Raw genomic sequence first — 25,752 nt, 5'->3', positions numbered from 1 at the left:
AAGACTTTAGGATTTCTTATTTACTTACAACATGCTTTATTATTAATTTATGTCACGAAAGATGATGGACTTGACTGATTGAGAAAGACATTATTCAGTTGAATTTTACTTGGTCAACTTGATTTTTTTCGATATTCTGTTGTTGGAATTGGGATTTATTTTCTAGTAAATATCTATGATTCGGCGATATAAAAGGGTGACCTTCCAGAGATTGAATAAAGGAAAGAAAATATAATACCTATTATTTTGCCTTGTGATCCTCTCTCTCTCTGTACCATCTCCTAAGGACTAGACACCCCTTAGAAAGACCTCATGCTCTTGAAAATCAACTTTTCCTGGTACAATACGCATACAGATCCTCTAGACGAATCAATATTACGCATGTGCTACGAGGAAACAACATTAGAAAACTGTGTGAAAATGAAAAAAATGTGGGTGTCTTTTGATGAAAAAAGTGATAGTAGCAGAAGGAAAATAGTTAATGTTATAATTGGATTTCTAAAATATCAGGTGCTCTCAACTAATTTTTTTTCTTTTAGCATGTGAAGAAATTTCTGCAGTGAATCACACAACTGTAGCATGTATCTTCAATGATGCTATGAATATTCTCTGGCCAGGGGGTGTGAAGTATGATGTGTTGTTACTAGTTATCGACGCTGCTCCTTACAGGATTAAAGCTGGAGAGGGACTTTCAGTGAGTTACCCTAAAATGATCCATGCTATGCATTTAGCACACACTGTACATGGAGTCTGTGAAACAATTCGTGTGCTTTATCCAAATATGGATAAAAGGAGTGTCCAAGAGCATAAGTTACGAGTAAGCAGGGCAACAGGAAATGGACCGCAAATCGCACGACAGATGCACCTACCAACCTTACGTGTTCGCTCTGCAAAGGAAAGGAGTGTTCCCTGCTGTGGCTAGCAGCGTAACCGCAAGGTGAACACAGCCAGTGCCTGCGCCCCGTATTCCCTAAGTCGTGTTTGCCCTGTAATAGTGTGCGGAGTGTAGCCTTGTGATGAACGTGACAACATAATGGCACAACGCCGCCATATGGCCCCGTTTTGCAGGATAGAATACTCGGCTGCCTGGAAGCAGGCCAGACACAGACCAAAGTCGCCGTATCCTTGAATGTGCCACGAAGTGTCATTTTCAGGCTTTGGAGACTATTTTGATACACAGGAGATGTTAGTCATAGGCCAGTACCAGGTCGACCAAGGGTGACCACCCCACAACAGGAATGATATCTGGCCTTAACTGCCCGATTAAATCAGAGTGCACCTGCAAGACAATATACAATATTAAATAGAAGGAAGGATCCATCTTTTCAATACTCTGATATTAAGTTGAACCAAAACAGAAGTTACATGTTCATTTGGGACTGGTTTCAACACATTTGAAGTGTGATCATCAGCCAATTAGTAAGGCAGAACAAAAATTAAATCATAAAGTTCTAAAAACACATAACACAATGATCACAGTCAAAAGAGTACGTAGAATAAACAACACTATTTTGTGTCGAAGCAATTCCAGTTGATATTCATAACACAATGATCACAATGTATAACTATTTAAAATAGTTTATTTGAATCCACCTTGATCAATACACTCATTAAATGAAAGTGGTCAGATATGACCACTGATGAAGGGAATAGTTGAGACTTCCCGAAACATGTCTGGTTTAATAAATAGTTTTTCTTTCATTTAACGAGTGTATAAATCAAGGCGGATTGAAATGAACTATTTTAAATAGTCATATTATACATTCAGACTAGTCAATACGGACCAAACACAATATTAACCTATCATGGTTAAGTTTATTAACAATGATCACAGTCAAAAGAGTAAAAAGAACAACACTATTTTGTGCCAAAACAATTCCAGTTGAAGTTCATAAGCAGGTCTTGTATAATTTCGTGGTGCTGCATTCACATATGAAGACGTATTAAAGGTCAATAATGAGTTAAAGGACTTGTTCTAAGATGAAAACTTCAAGGATAACTTATGAAATTGAACTTGTGATATGCAGTTATGTATAGTTATTGCTAGGCAAGGTCTTGTAGTTACAATCACAAAGAATGGGTACCGTCCACTTAATACTTTATTATATCTTGTTACTAAGCAGGACCGGTTTCGACCTTCACAGAGGTCATCCTCAGCTGGTCATGAGATCTAAAGTTAATATATAATTTTAAAAGATTACTAAATCTAATGAAGATTGTCATATAATGTGAGTGATAATATTAAAATATACAATATATAAAATATACAATGATATGATGTGTCTTCTGGTTTAAAAAACAAGCGTCAATATTCTATGACATGTATATGTTACATAAAATTCTAGTGTACTGTTCATGAGCAATAGATAATTTGGTGAAATACAATTTCTACATGTAAAATGTTTATGGCATTCTTGAGGTACACTTTGAAGTTCAGTTCATATTGGTGAATCGTTGCATACGTTCATTGGTATGTTTATACTAAGCATTCTGGAACATTCTATGATATGGATGTGATAAAAATTAGTAACATATAATACATGTAAGGTTGATACCTTAAGTTAGAATCTCCTTGAACCATGTCCTTCTTAAGATGTTACTAGAGGTATACATATCATTGTCTGTATACTTCTGTATTATGCCAGTCTCATTGTGTGTATGTTTCTCCCTCTCCTTGCTTCCTATTACTAGCGAGAAGGCCGGGGCCTTGACCCATGTCGGGGAAGCCATCTTGCAGTTTTACTCCTGTCTCTGTACCAGACAGACGTGGCATGTAAGCTCTTATATTTTTCCAGGGTTTACCCTGGTTCCCACCCCTTTTGGGGGGGGGGGGGGAATTTTGGTACTGTATGTTTCATTTTATTTTAGTTATATCTTGTATCTGTTAACATAAATTGAGCTTGTGGTATTATTATCATTCTGGATTCTCTTCCCGACCTGACATTTTCGTTAGTACTAGGAACTCATTTGATCATTAGTTCATAACTGACCCCTTTACTAAAACACATTTTCTTCTGGTTCCAGATTTTAATTTTTCCAATGGTCAGTAATATTAATTTAGATCTTCCATTATGGAGGCTATCAAACTTGTTTTTTTTTTTTTTTTTAAATGTAATTCTGAGTCTGCATTCATTTCCATTTTAAAACTTGGTGATAAGCTAAATATGCCTAACCGTTCTGTAAGGTTAACTTTTATCACCAACCACTCTGGGTGGTAAATTGTTATTAATTGTTTTAAAAGGAGCTGAGAAAAATGAATACCAATCCGTTTAGCGGTGCTTTGTCACTTGTTGACTGTGTTTTTAATTTTATTTGGTGGTCGTCTTGGTGACATTGACAATGACATTGTTTTCTGGTTTTTTGCGTTATGACTGTGGAGTTGGATTGAGATTGGTTCGGATAACATTGGGAATTGGTTGACCAGACCTTGTCTTGTAATTTTGGTGGTGATTATTACCGATATTACCTTAAATTCACCACGGTATCTGATTATTTATTGTGTGATCTGATTTTATTCACCGGGTTATTTATTCCGTGAATTACTGAATCAAGTAGTAACTTCTGCTTAGCCTGAGATGGCATTGAAGTGTTGCTGATGATATTTACTGTATTGCCTTTTTTCAGCACTCCACTGCATTTGTGGTGTCATTCATGAACTATTTCCTGAGATTTAATTCCTAAAACTGAATTAAGCAGTTTCTACGTGTTAATTAATTTGGTATTGAGCCTGTTCCGCACGTTGTATTGGTGGGTTTCCATATGATTTGCGTTTTTGGGGTCTGCTTGATATCCTGTTCCTGTTAATTTATGCACCCTGTTCTGTATTAACACCGTGCTAATGATCGGATTCATTTCTCTCTATTTGTGCTTGAGAATTCATTTAATTAATTAACTACTTGCTCCATCCTTCTTGGACTTCAATTTCGGATTACTCTTTGAGTAATTCTCTATTTTATTTAACTTCGTGTAAAGTTAACTTTGTGCTGTTATTAAATTCAACTATTTTGAAAGACCTAAGTCTATCACTTCATTAGGGTTTTATTAATTTTTAAGAAAGAGGCATGATTGCAATGATCCATTGTAAAGGCACCTTCCACATTTATACCTTTGAGGTAAGTTGTCTTGCCTTTTACTTGTATTAACCTTCCTATTTACTGCTTCTGTGGGGTGACTCTGTGTGGTATTTATTTTGGGTTTTCTGAGTGTCAGTGTGTTAGCACAGTCGTGGATAACCTCTGTGCACTGAGTTACTTACTGTTATTGAATTCTTAACTGCCTGTCACCCAGGACGTTATCGAGTCTTGAGTCTCACCGTGTCATTATATTTAATTTTTCTTATTGGTGCCACACATTACCTTGGTACAGTGATTTATATGTGTTCATGTTGATTGGTTCTGATCTGGCACGTCTCTACGCTAAATGGATTACTAACTCGCAAGTCGCACTGGGTTTATGAGGTATGTTTTCTGACCTGGCACCTTGTGTCTGTTAGGTCATCAGCCCAGAGGCTGGTTGGATCCTCAAATAGCACCACCAAAGGCTATGCAGTTATATGGAAACTGCAAAAACCAATGGCAGAGCCCAAATGAGGCGTACTAGGCAAGATGAGGAGTGAGGTAGTTTGCCATTGCTTTCCTCACTGGACCAAAAGGTGCCACTGCAGCACGATTGATCCTATGAGCAACACCTTTCTTAACACTCAGACACTAGTTGTGCCCCAAATGTCATTACTCAGCACCACCCATACCCCAGCAGCTTCCATATTGTCACAGCCATGGATGAAACTGAGACTTCGGTGGAAGCTACACTTTGCTCTGGCCTGTGTCAAGAGATGGATACAAAAATACTGCATCCATTATGAAATGCCTGGCACCTTACAGTGTTAAAAAGGTTTCCATGTCACCGCACCATACATATTAATGTTTTTATCATTAATCAAACGTCACAGTTTATCAATAACCTAACCGTAACAGTGTCTAATTAACGACCGTCACATACATTAATATACGATAAAATGTTCACAGTATTCTTGCGGTATGCTTTGGAGTTATATTAATTTTGTGCGTTCACAGGCATGTTTGTACCAAGCATTCTAGAAAGTTCAACGATGTATATTGTTTTTCTTGTAAGTTCATATGGTTAAGAATGTTAGATGATTAACATCAAAATATTATGGTGTGTTATTAGTTTTCTTGGTACAAATCTCGTTAAAAGATATTGAGTAGGTGCACCACCAAAGGCTATGCAGTTATATGGAAACTGCAAAAACCAATGGCAGAGCCCAAATAAGGCGTGAGGTTTTGTTTTTTGGACATGCAGTAATATATTACTGTTGACTGGTCAAATGTGTACAGTTAGGGAGCACGTCGTGTACTGCTCCGTGTACGTCTAGGGCTCTAGACATTCGACATCATTACTAATTTTTATCACAAACATATTCCTCATAAACACCACACGCAGTTACATCGAGCTAGAGGTCCGTGCTGGATCAAGATCAGTATTAACCTGTCCATTTCACCTGACATTGAAACAATTTCTCAGGATCTCAGCCATCAATATACGGCCTCAGCCATACAATTTTACTTTTTGAACAATATTATGAATGCAGAGTTCAAGCTTAAATCATATCAACAACTAGAGGTTTTATAATAGTCATACAAAGACTGTGATTTTAAATACGAAGGAAAATTTGTATACGATATTAATCTTATAACTATGGTATATTGTGAGGGACTGTTTTACTTAAAAACGTACAACTCATACCTTAACCAAAGAACAATGTTCTAGAAATTATGTATTCAACACGCCAGATGTTATTGAAGGACTAATGATAAATTCTATAAGGAACTCCTTGTACTTTTCTAGGCCAATTACTGTACACACAATTTTAACTATTAACAGAAATCTTTGACATACAAGATAATATTGTGTTTTAAGACGTATTTAACTTTCTAAAGATTAATTGGTCTTTGCTACTTAGTCAAATATATTTTATGTATGTATATAAAAGTCAGACTCACTAATCAGAATAGTATGCTCTGTATATATTTTATATTGTACTAATAGTTTATGTATTCATCCAATATACAAATTTTCTCAATGGCTGATGATGGCACACGAGATGCTGAAACCAGTACCATAATGTACACCATAATGTTTATAATAAATATGTGATGTCTTAATTGAATCACTATGTCAATGTATTGAATAGGTGGAAACCTTTGATCTTCAATAAGCACTAGACAGTAAGGAGGTTCAGGATGTAGAAATTGAATGGGTGGCATACAGGGATGCCGTAGTAGAAGCAGCAAGGGAATGCCTAAGAACAACTGTGTGTAAAGATGGAAAAAGGCGAACATCTTGGTGGAATGATGAAGTAAGAGCAGCTTGTAAACGTAAAAAGAAGGCTTATCAGAAATGGCTCCAAACAAGGGTCGAGGCAGACAGGTATTTGTACGTAGATGAAAGAAACAGAGCGAAACAAATAGTTTTTTAATCCAAAAATAAGTCGTGGGAAGATTTTGGTAATAACCTGGAAAGGCTAGGTCAAGCAGTGGGGAAACCTTCCTAGACAGTAATAAAAAATCTTAGGAAGGGAGGGAAAAAGGAAATGAACAGTGTTTTGAGTAATTCAGGTGAACTCATAATAGATCCCAGGGAATCACTGGAGAGGTGGAGGGAATATTTTGAACATCTAATCAATGTAAAAGGAAATCATCATGGTGGTGTTGCGAACAGCCAAGCTCATGGGGAGGAGGAAAATGATGTTGGTGAAATTACGCTTGAGGAAGTGAAAAGGATGGTAAACTCTGTTGTCATAAAGCAGCAGGAATAGATGAAATTAGACCTGAAATGGTGAAGTATAGTGGGAAGGCAGGGATGACATGGTATCATATTGTAGCAAGATTAGCATGGAGTGTTGGTAAAGTACCTTCAGATTGGACAAAAGCAGTAACTGCGCCTATCTATAAGCAAGGGAACAGGAAGGATTGCAACAATTATCGAGGTATCTCATTGATTAGTATACCAGGCAAAGTATTCACTGGCATCTTTGAAGAGAGGGTGCGATCAGTCATTGAGAGGAAGTTTGATGAAAACCAGTGTGGTTTCAGACCACACAGAGGCTGTCAGGATCAGATTTTCAGTATGCAGCAGGTAATTGAAAAATACTACAAGAGGAATAGGTAGTTGTATTTGAATCGTTCGTTTCAGAAACGACACTTCTCCAACGTACCAAATTGTTCAGAAAACAGGAAAAACTGTCTGTAGTGTGTAATGTCATATCTATCCTTCCGATATTTATTATGCTTATTCTACTGTTGAAATGACTATGACAGATGGGTTCTTTGTATGAATTAGTCCAATACGTTCTTTTACAGACTTTGTTGAAAATGGTGGAGACGTGCTGTTTCTGCAACAAACACCGTTATTGAGAATATGAGGAAGTCTAACATTGATTTTAAGGTCATTTCAATTTCAAAACGAACTTGATTAAATCAAGTACAAATTTTGTACTGAGGAAATACAGTATTTAAACCCATTATTTAATAGTTATTTGTAAGACTTACTTATTTGCACATATTTGATTAGACCACATTGTATAGAAAAATAAAAAGAATAATACTCCTTTTATGTCCCTTTCAAAAGTTCGTAAAACAAAACACAATATAATACAAGTAACATGTAAGTCTCTTATCTTTGAACAATGCTTCTCACTTCTACTACGCTGGTGTTGTCCATGCAAACAGTTCAGTATAAAACTCGTGGTGTTCTTCTGGTATGCAAGATTCTAACTTCTTTATGTCTGCTAATTTCTTTTCATTCAATGGAACACAGCCTTGTGGATAAGCAAGACTAGTTGGTAACACAGGGAGACGGGTTGCAGAAATAAGCAACTTGTAAGTATGAACGCACAGTCCATCAATGCAATATTTTCCTAAGACATGATTTGCATCATACAGAAACTCCATAAATTGATTTATACGAAACGCGACTTTTGCATCTCTTTTCACACCTCATCCTAGCGACTCATGTGAAGTAAAAACAACACCTCTCCAGGATAAGTGTTCTTTCTGCACAAAACGGAAACTTTCATTCGCGACTGACAGGCAGAGATATATGGTAGAAATGGTTTTTTTTTTTCTGCACAAAATGGTAGCCCTTCGTGCATTAATCATGGCAGTATTAATAACTCATATAGTGTCAAAAAGTGGAGAAGTGCTGTTTCTGCAACAAACGATTCATTTATGTTTCATAGATCTGGGTAAGACATATGAGAGAGTACCAAGGGAAAGCTAGAACAGGTCGATAATTTCAAGTATTTAGGTTGTGTGTTCTCCCAGGATGGTAATATAGTAAGCGAGATTGAATCAAGGTGTCGTAAAGCTAATGCAGTGAGCCTGCAGTTGCGATCAATAGTATTCTGTAAGAAGGAAGTCGGCTCCCAGACGAAACTATCTTTACATCGGTCTGTTTTCAGACTAACTTCGCTTTACGGGAGCGAAAGCTGGGTGGATTCAGGATATCTTATTCATAAGTTAGAAGTAACAGACATGAAAGTAGCAAGAACGATTGCTGGTACAAACAGGTTGGAACAATGGCAGGGGGTACTCGGACCGAGGATATAAAGGCTAATTTAGGAATGAACGGGATGGATGAAGCTGTACGCATAAACAGGCTTCGGTGGTGGGGTCACGTGAGGCAAATGGACGAGAATAGGTTACCTAGGAGAATAATGGACTCTGTTATGGAGGGTAAGAGAAGTAGAGGTAGACTAAGACGGCGAAGGTTAGACTCTGTTTCTAACGATTTAAAGATAAGGGGTATAGAACTAAATGAGGCCACAACACCAGTTGCAAATCGAGGATTGTGGCAACGTATAGTAAATTCACAGAGGCTTGCAGACTGAAGGCTGAAAGGTATCAGTCTATAATGATAATGTATGTATGTAATTAATGAAAGATTAAGTAACGCAAATATGGATCAAGGTTATAATAGATGCTAGTAATGATGTGAAATATGAAATAACCTATAACATGAGTTTATGGGAATTTCATAATAGACTTAACATGTTAATAATAGATTATGGTCTTCACAAATAATTTCAAGTAACCTATAATTAAGACTCTGATGGCAACTTCAAAAAGAATTTCGTATTTTATTTAAGGATTAAGCTGAATTAGGCTGAAATAGTAGATCATTGATGGCAGATACAATCTTAGTGTCTTCATTGTGTTAGCCTATCACTATTAAAGAATTAGGATGTTTCAACCATGGTATTCCTTGTCGACTTGCAATCATGAGTGAATTTGATGAAGTGATATGACTTAAATACAACCTGTTAACAACCTTGTTGAGCTATCTAGGAGAATTTTACCTATTTCTTGAGAAATATTTTAATATATCTAGTCATGATTAATAATTTTTATATATATATATATACACTGTATCATGATAGGTGGCCATAGAAAGCTACAGTAATGAAACAGATATTATTCTGCAGATGTTTAATCGAATAATTTAATCGCGTACATCAAAGACGAATGAAATATTTTCTCTTAAAAAACATTCTTGATAATCCTAAAGAATTTTATTATCCTAAAGAATTTTATTTTATTGTATAATTGATATACTTTCAAGCATGTTAATTGAATTGTTTATTTTTTTAATGTCAACATAAAGAATGCTTGAATTTTTATCCTTCAACAAGAGGCATAGGAGATGTGAATTGTAATTTATGCGAGGTCAGGATAATTTTCGTTAACTAATTTCAATCCGAATAGACTTCAAGGAGAGGAATTATTTTTATTTACGAAGACAAGAACTTGGAAGAAGGTAGTATATTTTATGATTGCGGACTAAAAAGTCAAGATCAAGAGAATGATTACGAAACAATACTTTCAAAGAAATATCAATGTAAATAGTAAAAATATTGGCACGATGGATTTAACTTATCTGACGTACACTATATTATTCTGAATAAATATTAGTAATTAAGAATTTAATTCAAAATTATTATTTATAGATTACAGAATTAATATAAGATAATCTCGTAACCGATGAGTAAATGAATTTACAGCTGGTTCTTTATAACACAAGGGTCCGTTAAATTTAGATATTGCGAATGAAGGAGAGATGAAGGGTAATTCTCAGTCAAAGTCACGTAAAAGAATCTTGTGTATAACATAATCCCTAGATGTTCTCCGACGTTAGCTGCGGATTTTCTTGAACAACCATGTGGGCTAAGTGGAAGAAAGAGTAGATGCCCGGTGTGGTTGCAAAAGTAAGTGTTGGCGCACAAGGTAATGAAACCTTTCTACATATTTTTAATCAGTATAAAATTGTGAAAATTTTGTATATAGTAAAATCGTCATAATATTACTTTTTACGTACACGTTGCTCATAACTTTTGAATTATTTTGGAATACTTAATGTGTGTTGGATACTTTGCCCACACTGCTTCAAGATACTAAATTGGTAAGTTTAACCCATTGCCATACTTTGACGGAACCTTCCGACCTGCGATCGTAAGGCAGTAACATACTTTGACGGACACATCCGTCCTGGTACACGGAAAATTTCCAAGTTCATTGTCGTGCTTAGCTGATCAGAGAGATTCATTCTGTTTATTTTGCAGCCTACCCGATTGATGTCAGATGATACCTGAAGCTATTTTCTCTGTGTAACTCTGAGCTGAAATAAGGAAAATAAAAAGCAGCTGAGTTTGCCGCTCGTTGTAAACAACCATGGTGGCATCCAAGCGCGCCATGAATGAGGCTATTCGTAACTAGCTTGAAAATAGTGTTGAAAGTGGAAAAGATTCTCTGGAGAGTGAAAATTCTTCAACTGACAGTGATGAAAGTGATTCCGATTTCAGTTCCGAGGTGATAGTGCCAATTGAAACTACGGAACAAAACCAGAATACAACAAAAGCGGGTGAGAGCTTGGAATTGTGATCTTGTTGACAATAAGCCTGTTTCTGTAAAATGCTAACCAGTTTCTGAAACTCGCTCTATAGTGAGGAGGAGGTTTGGGAATAATCCAAAAGAAATGGACATAGTCAATGAATTTCTAACCCCACAGTTCTGGGATCATGTTACTAAGGAAACCAATGCCTATGCCTCTACATTTCTTGCTAATTTATCTGCTTCCCTTGAAACCAGTAATACTTACGAACAAAAACATTGGTTTTCTGTTACTATAGACGAGCTAAAAGCTCACTTTGCTCTGTGATTAGTCAAATTTCTGTTAAAGTGACTGAAAAATAAATGGCATATAAGGGAATATTTCCTTTCACAAGTAATAGTAGGCCAACGGGTTAATTTCCTACTATAGTATTCTTTTCTGAATAAAATGACTTGTTATACATAAAAATTAATTGAAAAACAACACTTTTATGATTTTTTTTTAATTGCTTGCAAAACTCGCCAAAATACTTGCCGCTCGAAGGTAAACCGCTAGCGGATCCCAGGGTTAAACAAAATGTATTTTCTTTTGTGTGGGTGGTCTTGGTAGAGACCCAATGTATCAAATATGAATACATACCCACCAGAGTACATGAAACTGAAGAACCATTTTTTCTTCGTGAAAATGTCATGGTGCGATCCTAGATAGTGTGCATATGGCAGCTTTCATGTTTTGCTCCAAAACTATGGACTCGGGACTCTAGAAGATAGATAATAGGTTTATTTTTCAACATAGTCACTACTGTACTTACAAAGTCAGTACACTTACAGGATACCAGTGTTCTCCCTAGGACCTTTTTATTTTACAGACCGCCCAGCTAGCATAACCTAGATAAATGTGCTAGTTACATAATATTACTATATATTTGAGTCACTGGGTGCTCCAAATTAAAACACAAAAACTGTTCATTTAAATGATAAATCTTCGTTATTGTCAGCATAATTGCATCAATTAGGCCTACATCGGAGTTGAAATGTTTAGGTGAACTACTACGTAGTGTCGTGAGCGAGCGGTGTCTTCGATTGCGCACGTCGCAAATCCTTATGGCACTCCACAGCAACCGAGTTGTACATGATTATGAACGAGCATTAGAACACCATAAATTCTAAATATTTTGTTATGTCTTGTTCGTGATAATAACACTAAAGTAATTCAATTTTCCAGTAAATGTTTACCTGCAAATTCATTGTCAATACCCTCTGTGGATCAGTGATGGAGTGTTGCCCTCCAGATCTTGAGATAGTGGGTTCAAACTCGGCAGAGGTAGTCGGATTTTTGAAGGGCGGAAAAGTCCATTTGACACTCCATGTCGCACGATGTTGGCATGTAAATGATCTCTGGTGACACATTTGATGTTTACCCGACAAAATTCATTAAAAGTCGGCCATAGACGTCCAACAGAGTTTCGGTTTAATCTGCCATCTAGTGGGCCTTGAGTAAAACAGGATGTTAACATTGACGATCCAAATGGTGACAGATTAAAATGCTTGCAGACAGCAGCTAAGGCCATATGATTATTATGATTATTAATGCCCTGAGGGGAGTAAAAATTTTATCACATTGATTTTTTACATAGTATTCCCCGCCCGGCTACTCATTCATGCCACCCAGCTGAAGAACGTTTCTGGGGAGATCACTGGGATACGTTGGTTACAGAGAGATAAACAGGACATTCCTACTACGCTGTGCTTAGACTGTTAAATGGAGCCACAAATGGTACTGCTTTGAAAGGTATCACATCATATAAACTAATAACCAACCTAGTGAGTACATTGAGTACATGTTCCAAGTTTGAGGTCAATATCTTGAATACTTTGAGTTACAGTAGTTTGAGTGCACCAGTGTAATTTCTTTCTTGAAAGCTTGCATTATCCGGTCCACATGGGGTAGCATCATCCGTTCAGGGCCCGTCATCAATGTGTTAAATAAGTTTACTAAAAACACCTGTGTCTAGTCCGCCCGGCAGTCCTACTGGATTGATTTGCTTCATTACCTTTTTTATTCTCTCGAATTACCTGCCATTGAATCATCAGACATTGATATGTCTAAGTTCAGCCAACTTTGAGTAATTGTAAAATCAAGTCGCTAAATGACTCTACCTAGCTAGTTGCACACATTTAAGGAGCATGACAGGTTTCTACAGGTGAACTTGCAATTTCAACCAAGCTTGGTACACACAAAGTATACATTAATACTATCTGGAGAGTCACACTGTGTGGGTAAGTCACCCCTAGGCCCCTGTAAGGATGAACGAGGGAACGGCATGCAGAAATAATCTAATAAAACGACTTACATTAGTGCTGAATCCATAGTTATGGGGTGGCTGAGACGAGGCTGAGGTCTCCATAGGCATTGGAATTGAAAAAGACTGAAGAAGAAAATATTCAAAATGACCGAGATTATGGATGTACGTGTGTGTTTCAGCATAGCTCTCAACCAAACTCGGTACTCACATGGAAAAAAAATACTGTGGGAAAGAGAGCACCGAAAACTACTAATATGAGTGTCGAATCCACACTTTTTGGGGTCACCGACATGAATTCTGACACAGTGGATGCTGTTTAAGTCCATCTTCAGCCTCCATCAACATGCGAGATTCAGAAGGGCTGTTAAGGGAAATGTCCAAACTGACGAAGATTAGCACTGAATCCACAGTTCTCGGGATCGCTAGGCTAACAACAGTTGGAATTCTGTACACCACATCTATAGGCAACACATAAATACGTACGGTTATCACTTATTTTTATTATTTGTCTGAAAAGATCATCTACTTCACAGACAATACAGGGTGGAGGAAGGACAAACGTCCACATGAAAATCTGAAACTAAACCTTTAAATTAAACATACAACAATAATTCTAAAACTACAAATACTGTAGTTCGTAAAATATCAGTCAACAGCACAATAAAGAAATCTACAAAAATTCACTTGACAATTAAAAAGTAATACAAATCCTAAATGTAGAGAATCAAAAAGTGCTCAGGCAGCGCATTGAGCAATTTCATATCAAGACACTTTATCTGACCTACTTATAACGAATGCTGCGTCCCATTAATTTCTTTTGATGGTTTCTAACACCGAGGTGCTGGAACTTTGTCCCACAGAAGTTCTTGTGCGTGCCAGTAAATCTACAAACACGAGCCTGATGTATTTGAGCACCTTCAAATAATATTACCAGGCTGAGCCAGGATCAAACCTGAATCACTCAGCCTGGCCCTTCATTAAAACTGGCCAAATTTTCTTATCTTGACCTCTTACATGCATATTTGCCTCAACAAGGATTTTATGTACAAAACTGTATAATAATAAGTTATAATAAACAGTACCTTCCAACCAATCAATTGTCCACAATGCACTATATATAACCTATGTAGTCTCAATTTACAGTAATTATCCATTTAATAGAAATGTTCTTACCTGCACAAGTTTGACAACGTGAATTCCTATCCATTACTCCCTGACGAGGATCCATCAATCCTCCAAGCTTAGGTCTACCACCTTCATAAGTCTCCGGAAAGCGAATGCCACCTTCAGTAACAGACATTCGCCGCTGAAAAAAGTTTTTAAAAATAATTTTTAAAGTATAAAACTCAGAAAAGAAAATTGAAAATAGCTGTAAACATCCAACATGCTGGATATTTATGATAATGTGCATCATTCCACCAATTTTCACCGATTTCAGTCACAACAGTCTCTAGTCAGGGAGAAGTTGTACTAAATGCGGCAATGCCACTGCTCATCCATTCAGCTGAACAGAATGCTGTATGACTATGAAAGACACTCAACATTTTTATATTTGCACAAATATTTCCTTATTTATGGTGGCTGTGGCGTGGTGAAAACATTTTAATAGTGCCTGAAAAATTTGCAGTACTGGGGTGAGTTAAGTAACTACAAAATGTCAGTAAAATTTCAATTTCCAATTTTCTAAGGATCCTAATCTTCATACTAAAAGGTTTTCTTTGGTCCCACACAAACTGATCTTAATAAACAAATCTATACAGAAACTACAATATTTGTCGTGACTGAATAATAATGATGCTTGTTGTTTAAAGGAACCTAACACCTAAGGCAAAATGCTGACAACCAAGAATGAGTTAGCCAGAAAATTAATACTTTCCAATAACGGAATCATCCTGTTTTGTGCGAATTAGAACAGATTCCAATGTTAGTGTGTATGTGCATGTTAACTGTGGCTGCCTACCGAATAAAGAGAGAAATTCCAACTTTATAATCCGTATTCTTTAGTTACAAAATACAGTCAGCTTTTGGTACTCGTAGGTTTTTGTGATAGTTATGTTTTGTTGGATAATATAAATAACAGTAGCTCTCTTGTATCCATAACTGATGCCTCTTTGCATAAGGTGAAGCTGTTGCCAGGAGACTGAGGATTGAGATTACACTTGCCAAAAGAGTTAGTGAGTTTTGTATTTAGTTTGGTCCCATATTTATGAAAAAATGAAAGAATGAGTCTGTCGACATTTAAAAGTTCACGTTTAATTTACATGCAGAGTGTGAAGTAATATGACATCATATTATTAATATGTTGTTTGCATGCTCTTGATATCTGAGAAAATTATCCGCTTCTTTTGCAGAGTCCTTCAGAAAATGAGTATACTCATTTTTCAAGCATGCTGTTCAACTCAGACAGCAAAAAAATTTCAGATCTTCAAACTAATGAAATTCATGTAACAGAAACTGCGGACTATGAAAATGGACGAATATTTGGGGTTGCCAAGAATAAAAGAGCATTTTTGTTCCTTCTGCCTTTGGTCATTTCAAGGATGTAATAAGACATTCCAGTCAAATATTTCAACTTCAACTAGCTGATGTACCCATGCTTCACTACGGAATTCTACACTGTATACAGAATTCTAGGTTAAGCAGTGTACACTGTGTGAGCAATCCTATTCCCTATAGGAATCAACATCTATATCATCTGATGGCCAAGCAAGCATCAATTTTTGGAAATGAGACAGTCTCTCTTAGTGCACTGGCACTGCCGGTGGCTCCAAGTAGCCTACGCAGTGGCCTCCACGGTATGCACTAGCCATGCGTCTTGGTGGGTGTGCTATGTACCAACTGATGAGCTCAACTTAGCACACGGGGGCGAAACGCTGGCAACCAGGAATGAGTTAATTGGAAAATTTATAATGTCCAATAACAGACCATTTATACTGGTATCAATACTACGCAGCCGATCTAACAGTCCAAAGTTCCAGAGCTGGAATGATTAGGCCGCAGACAGCTGTGAACACTCCTCTGCCAATATTCCACTAAGTTTGCACACTGCTCATTCCAATCAGCGCCTCAGTAGGGATCGAACAGCTGGAATACTACAATGAACCACTGTGTTACATAGCAGTAATACCAGAAACTTTATGAACCAGAGGAATGGCATGCTAAAGAAGAGATTTATCTAACTCCCCAGCTACTTCCCGCCAATATTCAGACAGGCTGTTCTACTCGGTACTCAGCAGTAATCCTATGTATCTGAGATCAAGTGGCAGCAAAAGACAAAAAGCAAATCACAACAAACAATGGTCAACATAATGTTATTGTTGATCAATTTTATAAGTTTTCTATATTGTAGGCCTTCACATTTAGTTTTCTTTCGACTCTTGTGATATGAGGGCATCTAATGTAAAGCGTGTCGTCCTTCCTATCGTGTCTCCCTCGTCTTATTCTTCAAGCAATCATTTCTTTACGATTTTTCTCATTTTTATAATCATCTTTACAATTTTCTTAGTCAATATGGACAGACGACCATGCATTTTTACACCTTAAAGCAATCATAACAAAATCCATCGCCAGTTAACACGACTGAACAATATTTCCATGTCAGCAAATACTGTGCACTGATATGGACAAAGCAACAGTCTAAATTAATCTAAATTCATTAATTCTGTTCTTATAGTTGTCCCCTGTGGGTGGGGACGGTAGAATAACACTCACAGCATACCCTGCCTGTCATAAGATACGATTAAATGTGGCCCTAAGGGCTCTGAAGTTGGGATGGTGGGTGGGTTGGTTGGCAACCACGGAGTCCATAGCTGAGTCCTGGCATTGCTTCCACTTGTGCCAGGCTCCTCACTTTCATCTATGCTATCCGACCTCTGTCGGTCAACTCCTGTTTTCTGACCCCGACAGTATTACACATGGAAGCATAGCAAGTCTTTCATTTTCACGCCCTTCGTGGCCGTCATTTTTCTTAGGCTGATACCTCCATTCTTCAAAGTGTCGGACCCCTTCAATTTTTTCTCTCTGAATAGTGTTATATAGAGGTTGGTTGCCTAGTTGTACTCACTCTTCAAACAATCACCACCACCACCAATCTTATCATAGTCAGTACGTCAAACTGTATAAATGATTGGAAATTGTATTCTCTCTAACTTTTGTTATGTAGCACGTTTCAATAGGACATAGGTGATTAATAATTAAATTTTAGGTGCCTTCCCCTAAACTACAATTTCAACCAGGGTGAATAAAATTATTTATAGCGTAGATTGTAGCTCATTTTTCACCGACTTCACATACCAATTTACATTAAATTCTGTTAATCAATTTTCTCGCGGTTTGGCACTGATATGGACTTCACAACAAAAATTTTAATTCATGAACATCTCTTATCGTAGCCGGTACAGTAAAAATGTACAAGACATAAATAATCGGAAATTAAATTTTTGCAACTTTAGTTACGCAGTATTTATCAATAGGACCACTAATAAATATTTGAGAATTAAATTTGAGGCCTTCCCCTTAAATACCATTTCACTCAGCATGAATACAACAATTTATGGCCTAGATTACAGTGACTTATTCCCAGCCTTTACATACCGATTTTCATTCAATTTTCTTCAGCCGTTTGCTCGTGATGCGCGTACATACAGAAATTACGAGAAGGTGAAAACTGCATTTCCTTGTTACTGCGGACACGACTGATACAAAAATACCTATCTTTATAAATTCTGAGCAATGTACAGACAAAACTCTTAATATATACTGATTATAGATATAGCGACAAATACATTTATATGGATTGAAAACATTGTGACATAACTGACAATATTAGGGTTAATCATGAAACATGTCTAACTTACCTACAATCTCAAACTGAAAATTGTCCCATTAGAAAAGTTTGGTCTCCAAGACAGTTTACATGTGTTTAAAAATATTTGCTAGAAAATACCTTCAAAACTGGTTATAACGACTCCTAAGGAACCTCTAATTTACTGTCATTATAGGAGAGTTGCACAAACTTTTCTTGTTGCTAAAAATGTCATCAGTAAATTTTAAAGAAAAAACTTCAAAGAACACAAGTGAAACGTGGAGTGGGACAGAGGAATTTTTCTTCTTATGTTTGCACATTACATTCAGAATAATATGTCAGCTAAATATAAAATAAGTGAGGAAAGAAGTAGCAGCTGTATAAATTGATCAATAATGACACACACGATCTTGGTTAGTAAATCAGACATTCTCTATGTCGTTAACTGTAGAAATTGTTGAGTGTGATATACCCAATTCCTCTACAATGCTGACGTTTGTTTCCCCAGTTTATAACTGCAATATTATTTGCGACTTCTTCAATATTCAATATTAAACACTTACCCTTTTTACCTCTACATTAATTTTGCAAACTTTTGCTTTTTTTTAATTCCTTTTTCTTTGTAGATTTCTTTATGAAGTCCCAAAAGAAGTGTAACATTCATTTTACTACTGCCAAATAAAATTCTACAAACGACAAAGAAATGACAAGATGCAATCACAATTTATAAAAGATGTTCACCCAGCCCATTTGTCCTCTTGTTTATTTACATATAAGACTACTCTACATTCACATGTTCGCTACTGGTCATAATACCCAAGAAGAAACGTTTCAGACAAAAAGACACTGCACTCATTATTAAAATTTGAAGTACGTGTATGTATTGTTTCTCATCTCATTTTTATCATTCCTTTATGTGACTACCCATTTTAAGATTTTTAAGATGTCTACCACAATTATTAGTAGCTGAAGATGATCCAACGTGGTCAAAACATGTACTACTTGTAAAATATGACTATTGTCCATCTATAATTAAGTGGATAGTCTAACAGTATTGAGAAGGTAGTACAATTCAAAAACTATTTCCAGCTTACATATTCAGCCTCTTCACTTCCATTACAGATTACACGAAAGCCACTTGACAGTTGCATTTACCTGAATTAACACTACAACATAGCATCCAACTACAAATACAAATCAAAACCCACCTTTGTAACAAATCAACTATACCCAAAGTATCAACATGTTTAACCACAGAAGAAATTGAAAATGGACATTACAACATATATCACGATTTAATTTTAAATACAGAACAGAGACTGTAACTGACAACATTGTTTTTATTCTTACACTTTTACTAGTATGCTATATGGAGCTTACACATAGAATTATGTAGATAATTTTAAGAACTATGAATCTTTAGCAATATACTCTATAAACATAGTAATATCCTCTGTTTTCATTTTCGAATAATCCACTGAGGAAGGCTCAAACAGAATCTACACATACTTGAGTAGAATTAAAACTTCATCTCAGCAGATGAAAAAATGTATTGAATAGGAGGATATAGCCTAATAAATGATTATATTATTGTAAAAGTAAAACCTTTAATATTACACGTTTCCATAAAATAGATTGAGAGAGTATTCATGGCTAGACTAGGTAGCCTATAACACATGGACTTTTTTCTTTTTTTTTGAATGCGATTCAACTGCATATGAATTTCTTTTACTCTTTTACAATTTCATTTACATTGCACCAACACAATGTTATGGCGATGATGAATAGGAAAGGGCTAGGAGTGGGAAGGAAGCAGCCGTGGCCTTCATTAAGGTACAGCCCCAGTGTTTGCGTGGGATAAAAATGGGAAACCACGGATTGCCATCTTCGTGGCTGCCGACAGTAACATTCGAACTCATTATCTCCCAAATGCAAGTTCAAAGCTGCACAACCCTAACCGCACAGCCAACTCGCACAGTACAATTTAAAGGATGAATTTATCATAAATACTGAATATCTGTTAATGCCTTGAGAGCTTTCATACTACTGGAATAAAAACTGCCGACAGCACGATTGCATCACAGCAAATAATAATTACGAAAACAAAACAACGACCGTATATAACATGAATATAGTATTAATAGGATACAGAAGACCTTGGATGAGGCATTATTTTAAAAAAACACCATTTTTCTACTTTGATTATTAAGTATTGTTCCAGTGTGTTAAGCTTAAAAAGTTATTAAACATTGACGAGAAAATTAAAATCATGAAACTAGCTATTACAGCACCAGCCCCACATTGTAGGGGTAGCATGCCTGCATCTTACCCGGAGACCAAAAGTTCAATTCCCGCCCAGGTCAGGAATCTTTACCTGGATCTGAGGTCCACTCAGCCTTCGTGATTACAATTGAGGAGCTATCTGACGGCCTCGGTCTAAAGAGCCGAGAATAACGGCCGAGAGGATATGTCGTGCTGACCACACAACACCCCATAATCTGCAGGCCTTCAAGCTGAGCAGCGATCGCTTGATAGGCCGTGGCGCTTCAGGGCCGTTGCATCATGGGGGGAGGGGGCAGATATTACGCCGATTTATAAAGAAAGTTTATGCCTGAAGTAATAATGCATTTGAAAACATACGTGTAACATATAGTAAGATATTTATCTTATATCTACAATTATAGCTAAAATTATAATATGGTACTACGAAGACAAGCGTCATTAATGATATCGACATGACTAATTGAAACCTACAATAGTGTTTAAATATTTATTATTAAGGTCCACCTTTTCAATATAAACTATAGAACTGAAGTTAAGACTGGTTACAAAAAATAAAATTCCGTTGAATGTTCAAGCAATTTAAGACACAGTGCAGTGTCAATGACAATTATATATACATACCATATAAGAAATTAAGGTAAGGTTCAAGAGATGCGCTGCACTACGTTAAAAAAGTTGCTCTTTGATAGAGATACATAAAAATTCAGTGGCATTAAAAAGTTGTATACCGTAGAGATCCTTAAATTGCTGGTCAAGGATGATGTGTAGAAGTTCAATAAACGCTGGCTGCTTAAATACGCTGCTTTCTATTCAAATTTCAAATGAGCCGAAGCCACGCTGTCTTCTCAAGATATTCATATATTCAGTATACATGAATGAGATGCATGATGTTAGAAAGGCTTTTCTGTTTTAAGAACCTTGAAAGATGATTGCTGCGCATGGAGGTCTAAATACATAATAGTAATTAAAGGTGGTTGGATTTCGCAGTTCAATGCAGACTGTACAGCTGACCTGGATAAATGGCAGCTAAGATAGAAAGAGTTATGTTAGGGGGAAGTACTTAAATGACATGTCGTATGGGAATCACCTCGTGTTGCAACAAGAGCGAAGCTGGAAATGAAGCGTGAATGAGGAGTGGAGTGGGTGAGGTTTTAAGGAAGCCTTGAGAAGGAGGAGAGGGAAGAAAAAGAGGAAAGAGGAAAGAAGTGAAGCGGAAAGAAAGGGGGTCAAGGCGGGGCTGAGGGATTCAGGAATACAGACATTCAATAAGTACTGCGAATAGAACAAAAAATCGAACTGTGACTATTTGATTTTGTGTTTCTGAAAATATGAATGTGCAGGTCAAATAGAATATTCGGTTTTTTGGAAAAGTCATTAAGATTGTAATTTGGATTAAAATATTGGTCCAAATGTATAAAGCAGTTTTCTGTTATGTTAAGGAGGGGTCCTTTATTCATAAATTTGAGGATTTCCATATCCTGCTTAATGTCAGTAAACTTGTGATTGTAATCATGCATGTGTTGTCCTACTGCTGCAAATTTATTGTATTTTAGGGCATTGACATGTTCTAAGTATCTTATGTTAAAGCTCCTTCCAGTTTGTCCAACATAAGAAAAATTACAGCTGTTGCATTTTATCCTATATACTCCTGATTTTGAAAAACTATTAGTCTTATTAATAGAAGTACCGTTGTGTAAGATTGTTGCATTATTATTGATAGTTTTAAAGGCTATTTTAACATGCTGTTTTTTAAAAACGTTAGTGACTTCATCAATTTCTTCATTGAACATGCAGGTAGAAAATAAAGTAACATTGGGTTTTTCTTTTTTCAAAGTGGTTAAAGGGCGATTTTTGTATTTATTGATAATTCTTTCAATGAAATAACTACTGTATCCATTGTTTTGCAATCATACGAATATTGTTCAATTCTTTTTTAAGATCACTTTTGGACAATGGTACAGTAAAGGCTCGATAAACTTTCAAAAGTGAAAAATCAGGAGAAATTTCGCAGCAAATCGCAACGTATTATGACACATCACTGATGGCAGAACATGTACAAATTCATTATAATTCAATACATTAACAATTCTATTTGCCCATGTATGTATTTTTCATCATTTACATGTAAATACTAAATACCGGACATACCTGAACTGTAGGAACATGCGACCTCTCATCCTTCAACATTGTGATCACATTACGACTAATTGTTGTTCAACACACCAGTAGCTGACTTAGCCCTCTTCAGAAACTCTGAACTAAATTTTTGCTCAAAGCACTTGCCTTGCTGAACTGATTTCAAGGTTAAAAGTTTCTCCAAAGTTTGTTCAGACAGCAAAGATCTGAACTGTGTTTTTGTCTTTGTGACTCTGCTAAAAATCCTTTCACATTCTGTATTGCTGTGTGGAATTGATAAAATAGCAAGCATCACCTTAGATAGAGTGTCATATTTAAGTACACCATCAGCTGATTTCATCTGACATACCAATGCCCACTGAACATCAATTCTTCCTTTTGCCAGGTCTGTTTCTTCGAGCTGAAAGTTACAGAACTGGGAGTGCAGAATATCAGTTTCTTTATCCAAATGTTCCGTTTCACTAGTCAAAATGTTCGGACACTTGTTAATGAAAAATCTAAGGCTAGAAAATGATGCTTACTTATAGCAGAAATATTTGCAACTTCTGCATTAATTGAAACTTCATCTTTGAATGGAAATTTGTGTACCATGTAGTCACACGATGAAGAGAAACACTTTCTAATTGACTTAAAGAATATGCACTTTTCCTCAGACTTCAAGGTGTTCACTAAAACAAAACGAGTTACCTATCATCAGATCACAATCATCCTTTTGATTTAATGGAGTATGACAATCTACATCTAGGAGAGAGGAGTATCTTTTAATAACGTCTGGTTTACTAACTAATCTCATTTTGTTCTGTATTGAAGATACAATAAGTAAACTCTTTCAAGATTAAAATTATTGTGTCCACCTTTTCAATACAAATATACATTTTTAGTGGTTGAATTCTACATGAATAAACACACCACTTAGGGACATGTTTCGCCCTAGTTATGGACATCTTCAGCCTACATTAATCTTAAGGTCAAGAATTAAAACTATAAACATTGGAACTTGTAGTGAACTAACTTAATACTAAATACAATTGTCTTATGCTATTTACATAGTTTACAATATGTACAGTATGTACAATATAGTTTACAATATGCACAGTATGTACAATATGTGCATTAACTTTGCCAGAATTTATGAACAATGAATTAACTTATTTTATAATGACTAGACTATAATGATCACAGCATGAATTGGGGTTTCTCAAATTGTATTGACAAGAATTTACCACTGCTGAGTTGCGGTTTCTTCAGCTGTTATGGTCACCTGAGTCGTAAGAATTTTTACAAAACCAGAATCTTGGTTAAAGTCATTAATATTCAATTTATAGTCCACATGTAGCATTCATCGGAGACAACATTTGGGCCAAAAACAAATGAACCTTATATAACTGTAAATTTAAGAGGGGTTTCTTTTTGCATGTCGCTTTAATTTCATTTCTTATCCAAATCTCATTGACCTTGTTCTGAATTCTATTCATATTGGTTATACCCTTCCTCTGCCTGGGTTTTAGAAATTTTGGTACCAATTTTTGTTCTGCCAGAATTTATGAACAATGAATTAACTTATTTTATAATGACTAGACTTCCAATTGTGGGTTGGATTGATCACAACATGAATTGGGGTTTCTCAAATTGTAGTGACTAGAATTTATCACTGCGTGAGTTGGGGTTTCTTCAGCCAGTGTTCTCCCTGGGACCTTTTTGATGGGCGCACCGCCCTGCCGTTTTTACAGGCCACCCGGCTAACATAACCTAGGTAATTGCTAATTACATAATATTTATGCATATTTGAATAACTGGTTGCTCCAAATTAAATTGTACATACTGTAAAACTGTTTATTTACACGATATATCACTTTTATCAGCATAATTGCTTCAATTACATCGGAGGTTAAATGTTTAGCTTGACCGTCATGTAGTGTAGTACTCGAGCAGTTGTCTAGATTAACGTGGAATTGCATGCGTGCATTCGATTCCGCATGACGTCACAAAACCCGTATGGCACTCCACAGCAACCGAGTGGTAAGCCCCGGTGTTAGGCCTATATGATTATGAACGAGCAGTAGTCGAACCCCACTTTCGGCGGCCCTGAAAATGGTTTTCCGTGGTTCCCCTTTTTCACACCAGGCAAATGTTGGGACTGTACCTTAATTAAGGCCACGGTCACTTCCTTCCCATAGCACCTTACTATCCCATCGTCGCCACAAGACGTATCTGAGTCGGTATGACAGAAAGCAACTTGTAAATCAAATATAAAAAGAGCAAGCAGTAGAACGCTAGAAGTTCGAAATACTATTATATCTTGTTCGTGATAATAACACTAAAACCACAGCAACCGAGTGGTAAGCCCCGGTGTTAGGCCTATATGATTATGAACGAGCAGTAGTCAAACCCCACAACAGACAATAGTCACAGTAACGTAATAAGGTCCACAAGATTCTGTAGCAGCAGACAAAGGGATGCTTCTTCCAATCTATAAATCGAAAGAAACATAATCAGATACTCAAAATTTGGATTGAAGCCCCTTTTAACCATAACTTACATCAAAACAATCAACTTCCAACGGAGAGTCTGGTCGCTACAAACAAGAATTAAATATGTTAATACTTCCTCTGATCAAATTGCCAAACTGCAGCAGCAAGCCTCATCAAATCTAGAAGCCATTTTCCAACGAACCCAAGACTTCAATTCTAGATTATCATGACTAATCACGCATAATGCAAAATTACAGTCTTTTTAAATAACATTATTTAGAGAGCACAATTCTTAACTAAAATTCTCAAATGTTAATGTTAATGTATTCTAGAAACCAACGCACTTCAGAAACTATGGCTCCTATATATTAACATAAAATATTTATATTTATGACTCAAATTTTCATGCCAAATTATAGTTGAATCAATTTTATTTTAACATTGCAAACAATTTTTTGCCAAATTTTCAAATTGTAAAAACTGTGTTTTGGATGTAAATGTGTTTTAGAATTAAGAGTTACTCCATTTTAACATTGCAAATCATATTGTCATAATTTTTAATGTGTATATTACTCTTGTGTTTTAAATATTGTTATCACTGAAATTAGATTTACATTCAATGTAATGAAATTTGTAACAACAATCCAAATATGACAAACCTTGAGGCAATACTATAGGCTGATGATGCTTGTGAATAAAAGCGAAACATGTCCCGGTAAATTAGTGTTGTAACATTACAACTTAGCAACACAAACTGTAATTTGTATTGAAAAGGTGGATCAAAATAACCAACAAATTGTTAGTATATCTTAGTTGTCTTGTCGACGTTAGCTGGGACCAATTGTTCC

The 25,752-nt window shown here is 36.2% G+C and overlaps 1 protein-coding gene across 1 annotated transcript in view; it reads right to left on the bottom strand.

Moving 5' to 3' along the window:
• The window catches only part of Polr2A (RNA polymerase II subunit RpII215), a 364,959-nt gene that overhangs the window by 325,275 nt on the left and 13,932 nt on the right, over positions 1-25,752 (bottom strand). Inside the window, exon 2 of the mRNA XM_067137935.2 lies at positions 14,384-14,516. Coding sequence (XP_066994036.1) covers positions 14,384-14,516 — 133 coding nt within the window. The remainder of the gene's footprint in view (positions 1-14,383; positions 14,517-25,752) is intronic.

The sequence above is a fragment of the Anabrus simplex genome, chromosome 1 (genome assembly GCF_040414725.1).
Source record: "Anabrus simplex isolate iqAnaSimp1 chromosome 1, ASM4041472v1, whole genome shotgun sequence".
Taxonomy (NCBI): domain Eukaryota; kingdom Metazoa; phylum Arthropoda; class Insecta; order Orthoptera; family Tettigoniidae; genus Anabrus; species Anabrus simplex.
Note: the sequence above shows the minus strand (reverse complement) of the source record. Positions and strands in the feature narration are given on the sequence as shown.